The following is a 15,056-nucleotide window of genomic DNA, read 5'->3' as shown; positions in this document are numbered from 1 at the left end:
TCTAGTCGACGGCACGCTAGGCGTGACGTCACCGGACTTCCGGCGGCGGCCATCTTAGGGGCGCATTAGCGCGCCGATTCGAATAGCAGAAGGAGCTCCGTGCCGGCGCTCCTGCTGGAGTGTGTATTTCATGAATAAACCCCTCAACCCTTGCCAACTGTCTTGGTCATCTGTGGTGGGGCATTGTACATGAAGAAAGGGGCAACATTACAATGATCGTGCGTGCATCTGGCAGCTTTTTCCGTGTATGCAGGACTCACCGTGCAATGTATTTATGGCAAGTTGTTGTTGTGTACAATATTGTACAAATACTTTAAGGCATGTGTACTAGTATTTGATCTATGGCAATTTGCTGTTGTGTCCAGTATTGTACAAATACGTGTACTTGTATTTGATCTACATGCCACTGTCCGTTTCGTCTTTGTATTTTGCCATATGACATGTCACACACTCACAGCAGATTCCTGTACATGCAATATCGTCGAACACCACTAAGCTCTTCAATTCTCTTTGGTCTTCTGACGTGCCACTGCACAATTGCTCTTTTGGGGGGTGTCTGCAGCTCAATCTAACTTCGTAAGAACAGTATTGTCAAAAAACAGTAGAGGGCGCTCATGCTCTATTTTAGATAAAAACAATTTCCCAAAATATATAAAAGGGTCATCGTGTGAAACGTATGCATAAAATAGATCACATTACCCAATCCTGCATTCCCAGTTAACCATCAAGGAGAAAAATACAATTCTCAACGTCTGCTGTGCTTCATTGTGTTGTACGGTCTCTACGGACAGAAAAATTGTGTGATTTGCACACGTTTATCCCAAAGAGTAGCAGCTCAGTACCAACCTTAAGAATGTCCCAAAAGAAAATAGGTAAGTTAAGAAACACAAAAATAGAACACAAGGGAGTTTTGGGGTATGTGGGCACAAGGATAAATACTGTAGTAAGGGGCAGAAAGAAACAGATGGAAAAGCACACTTAAAAATGAGAGGAGGCGTTTTCTCTCCTATTTGACTTTACTCTACACGGACATTACTGCGTCTGTGCGAGTGGCGGGCTCTGTCTCCTCTGTCTTCCCTATTGGTCGCGGCACTAGACAGGGGTGTCCTCTGTCGCCCTATTTGTTCGCTCTGGCGATGGAGCCCCTGGCTGCGTGGGTGTGGGTCGACGCGCAAGTATCGGGGTTCAAGTGGGCGGATGGCCTGTCAGATCGTATTGCCCTCTACGCCGACGATGTGCTATTCTTTCTTACGCAGCTAGATAGGACTGGCCCGCGGCTGCTACGCATTATGCAGGTGTTTGGGGAAACTACGGGCCTGCATATGAATGCGCGTAAATCTACCATTTGGGTTCTGGGAAGCGGGGCAGGTCCGGGTGCTTGGGCGTCTGCGGTACAGGTGGCGAGTGGAGGGTTGAAATATTTGGCAGTACTCCTTTCAGACGTTAGGTTGACCTCGTGGGAGGGGAATCTGGTGCCTGTGTGGAACAGCGTGCGAGAGGATGTTTGTGCCTGGTCTCACATGCCCCTCTCCATATATGGCCGCTCGGCCATCTTCAAAATGGTTGCCCTGCCTTGGATGCTATACCAACTGCAGAATCATCCATATCCTATTCCCGGGGGTTGGTTCCGCCAAGTCAACACACTACTGGGTCAGTTCCTCTGGGGTGGAGGGGTCGTGCGGGTGGCGCTGCGTACATGTTTTAAGTCTACATTTTGTGGGGGACTCGCCACCTCAGATATTCTCTCCTACTATATGGCATCCCACTTGCTGGTCCTGAATGAATGGTGGTATGGCGACAGGTCGGATCCGGCATATAGCCTTGAGCGCCGCCTAATGGGGGATCATTCGCTACATACACTCCTCTATTCTGCGCCGCTGCGACGTTTACTAACCAGTGTGACGCAACTGGTCTTTCAGATTTGGAGGCAGGCGCTGCGGAAGATGGGTTGGTGGAATCGCCTCACGGGGGAGACGCCACTATGGAGAAACGGGGGTCTGCCGCAACTGGCGGCCCTCCCCGGATTTCGGGACTGGGATGCGATAGGGATTTCCACCTTGGGTGACGTGATGAGGGGGCCCATTCTGAAATCCTTCCAGGAGCTCCAGAAGGACTTTCATATGCCGCGTACCCAATTCTTTAAATACTTGCAATTCCGACATGCTCTTTCCCCCAGTCTGGTGGGTCTTGAGGAGTTGGACGATTTTAGTCCAATTGAGGCGAAGGTGTTCATGGGGGACCTACGAGACCACAAGATTTCGAGAATCTATCAATCCCTGGTAACTCACTGCTCCCCGTCGTTGCAGCATCTCCGTGAGGTTTGAGAGGAGGATGTGGGTCAGCTGGAGGAGGAGGACTGGATGGAGGCCCTGGCCTCGCCACGCGGGGCGGCTGTCGCTGTGAGTCTTCGGCTCATCCAGTTTAAATATCTGCACAGAGTCTATTTCACCGGAGTTAGGTTGTTTAAGGCGGGCCTGGTGGCTTCTCCGCATTGCCTCCGTTGCCTGAATGCAGAGGGGACGCTGCTACACACGGTATGGGACTGTTCTGTATTAACTAGGTTCTGGCGGGGGGTTTTGACCTGTCTGTCAGAGGTGCTGTGTTGGGATCTCCCACGGTCCCCCAAACTGGTGCTCCTGCATGTGATGGAGGATATAGGGGGCAATGTCTATAAGCGACATCTGATGCTCCTGGGTTTTACTCTTGCCAAGCGAGATATAGCGAGGGCGTGGAAGGCGACAGTCGCACCTTCAATATCTGTCTGGAAGACCGGTCTCGATTTTTGTATGGGACTAGAGGCCCCCATCTATGTGGCACGGGGCTGCCCTCGTAAACATTTTAAAATATGGAAGCGCTGAGCGGACTACAGGGGACTGGAATTAGAGCCCATATTAGAGGAATAATTGGGTGGGTGGTGAACCATCTCCCTCCAGCTTTAAAGGGGCATGGCACACTGGAGTACCAGGCGCAGCCGGGTCTGGGGGTTATGGGTCATGGAGAGAACAGAATAGTAGTCGTGTACAGATTTGCTGCTTTGACTGGATGGACAGTGCGATGGGTGGGGGAGTAGGGTGGGGGGTGGTTATATGTTTTTTTCAGGTAGGGGACTGCCTTGGTTCTGCATGTCTCTTTTGTAGTCGTTATATGATATTTCATGAGAAAAATGTCAAAGCTGGTATGTTGTCTCTTGATGTGGTTGAAGTCTCTGGGCCACAGAGCTTCGCTGAATGTGTCTTTGACAAATAAAATTTGTTTACAAAAAAAAAAATGAGAGGAGAAATGTATTGATGAGAACAGAGGGAAAAGGATAGGAGGGAAATTAGGGGAAGCCCCTACCAAAACATTAACACCCACCAACCCCTCCCCCATCCCAGCCGTCACTCCCCCGAGCTATACCCCCATCCCAACCACACATGTGCAAATGAAATCGGGCAAAAACCAACATACCATTGATTTTCACCAAGAAGGCCCTTCACCACATTGGGTTTGTCAACCTGTTAAAATCTGTTCCTGGTCTAAAATGCAAGGAAACCTGAAGGAAAGGGGGTGTCGCAGATGGTACCATCAGGTTTTGACACAGCTTTCTGCATGAATCATTAATCTCCCCTACTTTTGTAATTTACAGTCTTGTTTTACTGCCATTCTACAGGCATCCAGCACTTTTCTGTATAGTTGTGTTTAATTTCTTTCTTTCCAGCGATACACAGGTAGAAAGGCATTGTCATTGGGCTTGCCTTAGCATGATCTTCAGCACAATACAATTCTCAGCCTATAGCAGTTGTTGGAGGGTTGTTTCTAACTCCCAAAATCAAAGGTTTATGTGTCAAACAATGGTATTGGGTGACCAGATGGATTTCGAGTGCATGCACCAGTCTCACAAACTTGTGACCGCAAAAGGCTGAATTGCTCTAAATGCTCCCTGTTTTGAAAGTCTGTGAAACCATTGTTTGCATATCCAAACTAATTCTCAAAATGTACAAATGATGAAAAAAGGAACCGTTTTTGTTTACTTTTATGACTTGTGAGCAGCATTTAGATATGTAAATGTTAATTTTGAACTGTAGATTGTCGGCTTCTCAAACCTGAACTTCTGAAGTTGATTAACGAAGGAGAAGAGCCGTATCTAAGAAGTGAAAACTCCTCAGTCAGTGAGTACAAAATATACCATGCTGTTTCATCTCTCAGTACACATCGGACTATGTTACAAAGTTGAGGGAGTCTGAGTTATTGTGATTGGCACTTCCTAGTAAAATAAGGCTTGTGAAATTCTGGAAACTGCTGGAGTTCACAACTTCTTACCCCTAACTGTGATAAATGCTCTTTTTGTGCGTATCTGGATGGTTGGGTTCACAGGTGCCCCTTGGGAGTCCTGTGAGCACACACATTCCAATATTAGAGCAATCTGATTGGGGAGGGGGCTTTTTACCCGTCGGCTGCCTTGCTCCAGCAGGAGTAAGATGCTTTTGCAAGTCTCTTAGGAGCTTGCGCTCTGATTGGCTGGCTGCAACATTTAGGGACATGTTATGACTGTCATTAGAGGACATGGGGACTTAGGCCCCTTGTCCCGAATATTAAAAAACAAATACAAAAATGAGGTATAAGGGGGCAGAGGAGTAGGTAGTCTCCCTGAAGTCGAGGACCTTGTTGACGGGGAAAGGGAAACAAATATAGGAAAAAAAATTGTTTTGTTTTTTGGTTGCTGTGATCCAGCGTGCGCGACCCACTTAAACCTATGTCAGTCCTGCAGGAGCATAGAGATCCAAACTGGCTCCCGAGATATTCCCACAAAATTCTAAAACCATTTATTTTCTTAAAAAAACAAAATGGGGTGCATATGAGTGTGTGTGGTGGGTTGCTTGCTCATGGGCGGTTGGGTTGGCCTTTGGCGAGTGGTCGCTCGCCAAAGGCCATACGTGGCTGGGTATTAGCATAGTAGTTTTGGTAATAAAGTATTACTTTATGTTAAAAAACCTTAGAAATTCTCTGAAAAATACAAAGGTTAGCGACTTTATAGTTAAGTGAAAATGTCAGTTTAAACACAACATGTTAAACAAACAAAAAACACTGAAATGTTCTAGTTAACTGAAGTAACTAACTCAGGCCCTCGCCATGCACAGCGATGTCCTCAATTATGTAATTTCAGATGACATCAGTGATGTTATCAATCATGCCATAGAACATGTCATGAGTGATATAATATGTGAGATTGTAAGCAGTGTCTTTTTTCATGTATATATTCACAAAAAACACAAAAGGTTAAACCTAAGTTATAGTTCGGCAAACTTTATGAGTATACAACCCAACTACCCTGCTCAATAGATACGCCATCTCCCTGTGGAAAGAGTGCCAGCTAATCCTTATTCGGTATTAACCTGGCAGAGACTGGTAAAGTACTTTGTATTTCTGGCTCCTTTTTATACATTCTCTTACAGGACCCAACCGGTGTCCTTTTAATAGCCGCCAGCACTGTTGCTAGCAAATCTAGTAGCATCATTAGGTGAGTTCGTCCTTGTGTTTTTCCATAAATTCTCGCCAGATAACTATCTGTAGAATAATTTTTACTTAATCCCCCTCCATACCACCACAACCCCTTTCCTATCACTCCCTCATGGCTCTCTGAGATACTTTACCAGATAGAATACATTTTGACCTATTTCGAGCACGGTGATCTTCACGACACCATTGTATTATACATAGTGAACAGTAATAAGCGATTGGTTTTATTCATTTTTGTTTTATTGTTGCCTTTTTCAACAGGTCACAGACCTAAGGACGTGGTATGTAGATTTCACTCCACCACGTAGTGTAGACAGTTTTTTGATCCTAAAGAATTGCCCAGATCCTCCTGACATACACGGCATGAAACATGTTGATCTCCTAGAGTAGAGCTATACGTCTAGACACATTATTTCTAGTATCTAGCCACTCTACACCATTTTAATAGGGTAGTTTACCTTGCGAATAAAACAGTAATTAGGACTAACTGACCCTTTTTACCTCACTCTCTGCTACATTCATACATACTTGACCCCTCACCCCCATGCACCTATCGGCAGGAACAAAAGATCCCCGATAAAGAGCCCCGTTTTCGGGAGCCCGTCAAGGATTGCAGCGCCGACTTGACGAGGGGCAGTGCTCATATGATGAAGCATGACACCTAGCTCGCTGGGTGTGTGAGAGCTCTAGTTCCACCAAGGGAATTCCCCCGGTCTTCCCTTTGTTACCTTTCTGGTAACTAGCGGTTGGTCGAGTCCTTCCTTCCACCGCCTTCCTGATCTCTTCTTTACTGTACATGAGGAACTTTGTACCCTTCTTCGCAGAGAGACTGGTAAAGCCCTGTACTTTAAGCGCCGTAATCCACTTCAGTAAAGAACACTGACCTCCTTTAGATAGTGTTTATATAGTACTTTACTACCATTTCCAAGCACTGTAACCGATAATGATTACCAAATGCAATGCTTGTGTCAAACCATGAACACAGCGGAGTTGAGGTGATGCTCCAACATGTGGTACACCTCTTGATCATTCCCAATTCTGATTATATAAAAACACAGAGTGCTGATTTGATCAAGGAAGGGAAGGGAACGAGACCTGCCAAGAAACAAACCACAATTAGCTGCCCATAACATCTGAACACATATGGTAATGATATTAACAGTTCACCTTAATACCTGTAAAGAAAAAAGAAGAAGGTCTATATTCAAAGACATCTTCGGTTAAACTTCAGCTTAGATGTAGCAGTTTAAAACTGCTTGTTCCTATGAAAACAAGAATGCAAAAGTAACATCAACTTATTACTGTAAGAACATAGGTGTACTGCACTTGACCTAGATTTCAGTAAGGCCTCACAGTACCTATCAATAATAACATTACCGCCCAGTGTCACAGGGAAAGAGAAGGATTCCTCTAATACATAGACTCCTCCCCCTGTTAATGGTACAGTAGAAATAATAGAAGGTTAATAACCACCTAAGACGTCAGTTCTCTTTGTCACAGAGAAATAATCCAGTCAAAGTAAGAAAAGACTCAATCCAAAACCATTGGGATATTCAACATAGTCATGAGAGACACGTGTTCTGCAAGTTCGTAATTGTATCCATAAAAATGTAACATAAATTGAAGGGTTGTTTTCACCCAAAAATTAGAATTCCTCTATAACTGTTAATCAATGCACGTTATTGCACTGTATCGAGGAAGTCAGACTGAGCAATTGAACTCAGCCGAGTCACTGCTGAACTGCCAAGCAAATACCTCGTCACTGGGCAAATATCAATATAAAAAATAACAATGACTTCTTTCTCAAGGTACTCGCGCCCCCACTTTAATTCCTGGCAAGAGAATTTGTAGCGGTACCTGCATCAAGAATCAACCCTGTGGAGAGAATCCCTTCGTGTTCACTCATCCGCGCGAAACAGAAGAACATGAGAGACACCCAGACTGTGTCATAAACACACACAGTGTTCCGAAACCTTACCACACCATGGTACACGTTTCGCCTCCAATACTTCTACCGAAACCCGACCTCTGCCACTGCAAGTCCACCTCCAATCCTGAACGACAACAATCTGACCCGAGCGTTCCGAGCGAATAGCCTTTCAAGAGTTCTACCGGGTTAGCTTCCCAGGATTCCTTGCAGGTGACTCCGGAAAACAAACAATAGGAATCATGGGAAATGTAGAAAAATACACCAACAGAGCGAAGCATTACATTACCAACAGAATCAACCTTAGGACAGCGTTCTATACCAGGGACAGATCGTGACAGCTAATCATGTTTCCGACCCCTTAATGATGAGAAGGTAAACTGGCCCTGCAAGTATTCAAACTCTTGATCTGCAGGCCACAGCAGATTTCAGCGGTGAGCGTTAACTAACCAAGACCTCTTTCTAACTAGAAAATCAGATTTTCATGCAAGTCTTTATTGGAGGTACAGAGCACGGTCAGTGAACTGGAACACACAACCCCATCAGCCCTGGAAAACAAATATACGCGGAACACCGGCGACCGGCAAACCAGACTCTTGAAGATTAGGAAACTCCTCTATCTTATATCGCAGGGTGATTCCTGTGAATAACATCCACAATGCCTCAAACTCCTTAGCCCATCTCCCACACCTGGCCCTCCAGCTCCACTCACCATGGCGTGCAGCTCACTGTCGTTGGTATCAGACGTGCAAGAATCACAAGCTGAAACGACTATCTCCAAACAGGAAATGTTATCGCTGCCTGAAAATGTAAAACAAGTAACGTGGTGGGAGGGGTGAGAGACAGGGATGGGATCACAAGATACAAAAGGAAGTGTGAGGCCTGGAATACCTGATACGCTCCACAGGAACCTGGCAAAATAAAAACCACAACTCGTGGGTAGGTGGAGGCAGGTATGCACTGACATGGGAGGAGGTGGAGGGAGGAATTTTGCATTAAAATGCAAGCCGCTACGGGCACGAAGTTGAACGCAGGCAAACAGTAATTCGAGCAGGTTACAAATAAAAAAAATAGTCCCTCAAACAACAGATAAATGATCAAAACGTAAAGATACAATACTTGGTTCCTGCTCCATGGGAGGAAACAAAAGACAACAAGGAGGGAATTAGAAGAAAGAATACCAAATAGCAAGCAAGGTTTTTTTAATGACAGCACAAGTAACAAATTAAATTCTAATGGCTGGGCTGTAAGCCCAGAAAGTGAATACAGCATATCTTAAAGAGTCAGTGCATGTGCTGCCTAGACTTGACCTAAAAACAAATGTAATTTTAGTGAAGAGGCTTAACCAGCAGTAGCTATGCACTACCTTGATACCAAAATGTTAATGTTTTTATATAAGTGCATTGATTAATCATCTGTAGGTGTTTCAATTATCGGAACCTATCGGGCGTTTCAGCTTGAATACACATTTATCGGCTACATAAATGTGGAAATATACTAGTTTGAACTCATTTATTCACAAAACCCCAAATAAATATGACTAAATACAGATAGCATTAGCAAAAAAATATGGATAAATACAGACAGAAATGTCAAAAAAAACAAATACCATAAAACAGGGAGCCCTAACTATAATCCACTCCATGCCACTGTATGGCACACTAATGCACTGTATTATACTTTAATCCACACCATGTTGCACAACTCCGCTGTATGAGACTTTACCTTGCTGTATGCCACTGTCCAACCATCCACTTTACGCCGCTCTACTGTACTACACACTACTATACTCTTTGCTACTCCATTCTACAACCCTGTAATACACTGTTTCCCACTCTTACTTATGCCTACTAGCCATCCTGGAGTATAGGCTATCAACCAGGACTCTCCAGCCACCTCTGTCCAGAGCTTTTCTTTCAATCTGTTTTTAGGTGTAACCCATCTCCTTGCAGTCAGCCTCTTGGGCCGATAGACCCTTTGGAACCTCCTCCGCCACTACAGTGTGCAAGATATACTCGTAAGAATCATCAGGCACTCTTATGAGAGAATGACCTCCAAGATAGTCTGCAGCGGATAACTCAGAAGCCTTCCGAGTGAGGACCAGAGTCCGCAAGGGTTGTTTCCTCTCGCCCTTTCTCTTCCTGCTAGCTATAGACTAGATTATGAAGACACCCACAGCAAGGAGAAGCAATGGGATCCAGTGGACACCTTAGACGCGGCATGATGACCTGGACTTTACAGGCAACCTGGCCCTACTCTCCCATACACATCTGCACATGCAAGAGAAGACCGACAAGGGGTCAGCCACTTCAACACAACTTGGCCTCAATATTCACATCGGTATAACCAAGATACTAAAGGCTAGCACTACCATCAGAACTGCAATTCCTCTTGCAGACGAAGCACTGGAAGAAGTGGAGGCCTCCACCTACCTGAGTTGTATCATAAACAAGCGGGGCAGTACATACGCGATGTCAAGGCAAGAATCGGCAAAGCAAAGTCTACCTTCATTCATCTAAAGACGATCTGGAACTTCAAGTATCCAACGTCTCAAACCAAGATCAGGCATTTTAACACCAACGTAAAATCGTTTTCCCACTCTACCCTACTACATTCAACTACACTGCACTCAATTCCACTATACAATACCCCACTCTACCAACACTCACCTGTATGACACTGCTTCATTTTACTGTACAAAACTACAATTGACAAGACCATAATAAATAACACTCTGTACTATGATTTGGGTTCCCAGGGTTTAGCAGTCTGTGGCCTTGGCTGTGATTCAAACATGGTGTCATCCTTCCGGGTGCACCTCGGTTGGACATGCGCAGACGACTCTCATTCAAGTCCTGGCAAGAAGGCCCAAATATGAACTAATGAAAAGGGCAAAGAGAGAAAATATTAATTTCACAAATAAATGGTTTCACTGTATACCACCCACCTCTACTCTATTTCCCGTTATTTATTAGTACTTTCCCCGCATTCGTGTTTAGTAAATAGAGCATTTTCTAAACAGCAAAGAAGGTGCCATGCATGTGGACGCCATATTAAGGCGTTCGGCTCATGCGCAGGAAATTCCCTCCAAGCCGTTAGACGTCACATTGTGTAGATGCAATTGACGCATGCGCAGTAAAGTTTTTCCCTGTTACAGCCGCGGTTAGTCCGCTATCCGTATTAATGGTTAGTAGACACATAGGCAAGCTTCTCTACCTTTTATATTTATGAAAAGCGTGATTAGTCACAAGACACAATTAGTATTTCATGTTAATAAGTTATATGAGTGAATTGAGTACAAGCAAGTCTCTTACAAACGACTCCTTGCTCCATCACCAGTCTGTGTTGTCTAGTTTGCCCACCTCGCCCTCCCATTTCATTTGAAGTTACATCAGGGTATCTAGGATGTTGTTAAGAATCGTCTTATACATCCAGGAGGCCGCTCTCCCAGCAATCTCACTTTGAAGGAGCCGTCCTTCCAGTGACGCATATTCCTGGAGGTCATCTACCACTGCCTTCTCTGCCTGCCAAGCGTGCTGTATTTGTAAATGAATGGGTTTTGCGTAGTTGGTATTCCTGTTGCAGGGAACTAGAGGGAATCCATGCACCCTCCTTTATGAGGTCAACCAGCTTAGTGATTCTGAATGTTTACCATTGCCCAAAACCTTACAACGCCCTAAAGTCCTGCAAACGTTTCCCCACCCATAGAGATGTCTGCCGTTTAAACTTCTTGTCCCACTTCGTCATCCTCTCCACCCCTTTCCAGGCGTCGATAGACATCTGGGTTGCTGTCAGCTTTTCCTCCGTATAGGTAATGTAGATATGAATGTGTCTGGAATTGGGTCCTCTCCAGTGCAATGTTCGGTGATCTCTGCACATATACCCCGGTCAGTAACCCCTATAACGTGTGCTGCCCAATAGTGTGCCCAGACACTGGGGAGGAAACCACCCCTATTATATTGATTCCTCTGCAATGTCCCCAGTGCCAGTCTTGGGTTACCCTCATTCCATAAAAGTGTTCAGTCTTCGTTATCTGTTCTGGCAGACACGTCTTTTGGAATCTTATGGTAGTGTGTATAGGAGTTTCGGGAGTGTAACCATTTTATACATGGTCGCCCGCCCTAACAGTGTCCAAGGCGGCGTTCTCCACCTTTTAACATCCCCGTGGAAATCTGTAATCACCCTCCGTATTTTATGGTCTAAGCTTACTTCTTTATTTGCATTCACGTAAACACCCAGATATGTTAATCCTTGCTTGTCCAGTTACAATAGTCCAGGACAGTCTTGTTCAGTAAAGGTGCCTCCCACCGGGTTTAGACTAGTCTTGTCCCAATTGATGCGGTAAACCGCATAAGTCCCACAGTTTTCAAATATCTGTAAGATAACAGGTACCGCCTCGATCGTCTTTGTGACATATAGAAGGATATCATCTGCGTACAATGATATCCGTTTAGCACTCTTTTCCCCCTCCCATGCTTGAAATCCACATAGTTCCAGGTGAGTTCTAATCAATCAGGCTAGGAATTCCAATACTAGAGCAAATAAAAGGGGCAATGGGGGCACCCCTGCCTCTTGCTCCTTTCTATGGGGAATGTAGTGGATAACTCACCTCCTTCACCCTGACTCTTGCAAATGGGTTTTTTAAAGATCTATCCAAGCGATCAGTTTGGGACCAAACCCGAACTTTACCATAACCTGTTGTAGGAATGGCCTTTTCGGCATCTAATGACAGGAATATGTGTGATTCTTTCCTATTTTGAACCACCTCCAGCCAGTTATAAAGTCAGCAGAAGTTGAGCCTGGTCGATCTTTTTGTCATTCAGCCCGATTGGTCTAGGTGTATTAAGTTACTAAGTATGTGTCTGGTGACTAATACGGTAGCCAGGATTTTTGTTTCAATGTTTAGGAGGGAGATTGGACAGAATGAACTGTATTATGTTTCCGCCTTGCCTGGTTTATGAATCACTGTGATAGTGGCGCTGCGAAGGTCTAGCGTGAGTGGATCTGTCTTTTTAGCTTCACTGAACATCTTGAGCAAATATGGACTCAGGTTTACAAAGTTCAGCCGATATGCCATTAGGGCCTGTGGTTGCCTGGTATTCAATTTGCCAATGGGTGCCAACTCTTCTGAATAGCCCACATCCTCTTCTATGACCCGTTGTTTTTCCCCCGACAGGGTTGGTATTGATACCTCTCCCTGGCAGTTGTCTATTTGGTTGGTGTCAGCCAAGGGTAGGCCTTGTAAAAGGCATGACACAGGAAACTCTGTCTTCTCCTATAATCTGAGTCACCCACCTGTCCTCTGCCGCTTTCCTACCCAGCCAAGCTAACAGTCCCCTCGCTTTATCACTGGTGTGTCATATTAGCAATGTTGCGTGGATGAGATCATAGCTCTGGCTTCTTGATGTGCCAGTGTCTTGTATTCTCTGTGGGTTATCGCGAATGCGCGCAATATGGTGGGATCTGAGTGTGCCCCTGGTCCGCTCTCCAACTCTATAAGTATCTATTCCAGTTTCTCCACAGCCTGCAATTCCTTTTTAGGTCGAACCTAGAGTCTACACGCATGGGCTGGTCTGTGAGACATGCTGTATCGGAGTATGTACCTAAAGCCCCGCCCACTCTCTGCACATATTTTTCATTGGCTTGTGTCATTGTCCTTTGTAAATGCTAGCTTCTTATTGGTTAATGGGTTCTTAGTCCCTCCTTAGTACCACCTTGTCTTCATTTGTAACCTCCCACGAGAACTGGCTCTTTTAATTCTGTTACATGGTACAACTTCTTTAGTCTGGAAGCATTATTTTCTTGAATGCCTTTCTCAGGCTGCAGGCACAACATGCTTTCTTTCAACAGTCAGCGCCATGCGCGCTTTCACTTTTAAAGCAGCCCAGGGCAATTGCGGACGCTTCTTTTTAATGAAATAGGTCTCGTTAAAAATGTCAGAGGCTTTACATACGTGTTATCGACATATCCGTTTCAGACTTTCCTTAGGTGAAGATAAGCATGCGTCGCTCAAAGGGTGGTAAAATGATTTAAACAAAACTGGTCTAGCCACCACCCGAAACTCCTGGCCTACTTATCAAAGCCTTGAAAAGAAATTACGAATTAGGTAATCAGGAGTAGATGGTTGGGTTGATTTGTTTAGGTTGAGCATTCCTTCCTTTACCACCTAGTTACAGAAGGTGCAACAAACAAAAATTACGGTTATACATACCTCCCTGCAGCAGTGAAACGCTTTACACGTGACCTTTTTGATGTAGCAGCAGCAACTTCTCAAAACTGCCCACTAGGGACCTCTAGAAGCAGCTTGCGGTACTGCACCTACACATGCAGTGCTAGTGCCTTGCTCACTAGGGACCTCTAGGAGCAGCTTGGGGTACTGCACCTAGACATGCAGTGCTGGTGGCTTGCTTACTAGGGACGTCTAGGAGCAGCTTGCGGTACTGCACCGAGAAATATAATGCTGGTTCCTGGCTTACTATGCAAGCATTTGCAATGCACTAGGTCTCGCATTACTGAAAGTATGAGCTGTTGGCATTGCATAATTATTTGCAACGCCAATACCCTAAACTATCAGTAATTTGAGACCTATTGCATTGCAAATGCTTGTTCTTTCTGTGGGCTATGATATTATGTGCCCTGTTCCTGAGTACTACTTTAGATGCCTCCCAGAGGACCAGAGTGACGCCATGAGTCTTTGTTTTCATTAAAATAGAGTTCTGTATCTACTCTGATTTCCCTAGTCATCTGTTGTTCTCGCAGTTCCAAGGTGTTCAACCTCCAGGCCTATCTTATGTGTCCAGGCCCCGATCGTCAATCAGAGCGGGTAGTGGTCGCAAAGTCCCCTGGCCAAGTATTTGACTCTTCCTAACTCTCACCTCACCAGCCGGTGCAAAGATATAGTCCAGTCTGGCGAACACCCTGTGTGCCCCTGAGTAGTAGGAGTACATACGGCCAGTGGGGTTATGTCGGCGCCAAAGGTCCGTAAGCCCTATAGCGTCTGCAAAGCTCGCCAGAGCTGTCTCCTTCTGAGGCCCCCTTATTAGGCTGGTGTGGTCTAAGGTAGGATCCATAACGTTGTTAAAGTTGCTGTGAATAAAGTGAACGGAGGAGCAGGCCACCAACAGCAACTCTGCATCTAGGGTTGTCTTTTAGAATCTCGGGGGAGCATATACACTGACCAAGGTAATGTCTCTCATTCCCCTGAGTCCCTTCATGGCCACGTAAGTCCTATTTTTTCTTGATATGAAAGGGGGGTGTTTTCCTGACTTGGATGGCCACACTGCGGGATCCTGTGGTGCAACCTGCATGTGCAGTTATGTATGCTCCCCTTCCTAAGAAACTGCAGTGAAAGTCTTGCAGATGTGCCTCCTGTAGGAGGACCACATCAGGTTAGTTTGTCCTATTGTACCTAGCAACCAACCCTCCCCTTGACCTTGTTACCAAGTCCATTGACATTCCACAACTGTATTGAGTACCTTCCTTCACTTTGCTCACCTGAACCTAGCATTTACATTATATGATAGAATCTGGCCTCCACCGTCTGCACCTGTCATGAACGTGTCCCACTTGTAGCAACAATGTACTTATCAGGTCTAGTTTCCTACCCCTCTCCAAATCCTCCCCCTTCCACTCT

General features: G+C 45.3%; 1 protein-coding gene across 1 annotated transcript in view; it reads left to right on the top strand.

The window, feature by feature from the left end:
* Positions 1–15,056, top strand: part of LOC146805432 (zinc finger protein 425-like) — a 141,961-nt gene that overhangs the window by 112,175 nt on the left and 14,730 nt on the right. Inside the window, exon 4 of the mRNA XM_085622643.1 lies at positions 4,065–4,148. Within this exon, the coding sequence (XP_085478769.1) occupies positions 4,065–4,148 (84 nt within the window). The remainder of the gene's footprint in view (positions 1–4,064; positions 4,149–15,056) is intronic.

The sequence above is a fragment of the Triturus cristatus genome, chromosome 8 (genome assembly GCF_964204655.1).
Source record: "Triturus cristatus chromosome 8, aTriCri1.1, whole genome shotgun sequence".
In the NCBI taxonomy this organism is placed as follows: Eukaryota; Metazoa; Chordata; class Amphibia; order Caudata; family Salamandridae; genus Triturus; species Triturus cristatus.
Note: the sequence above shows the minus strand (reverse complement) of the source record. Positions and strands in the feature narration are given on the sequence as shown.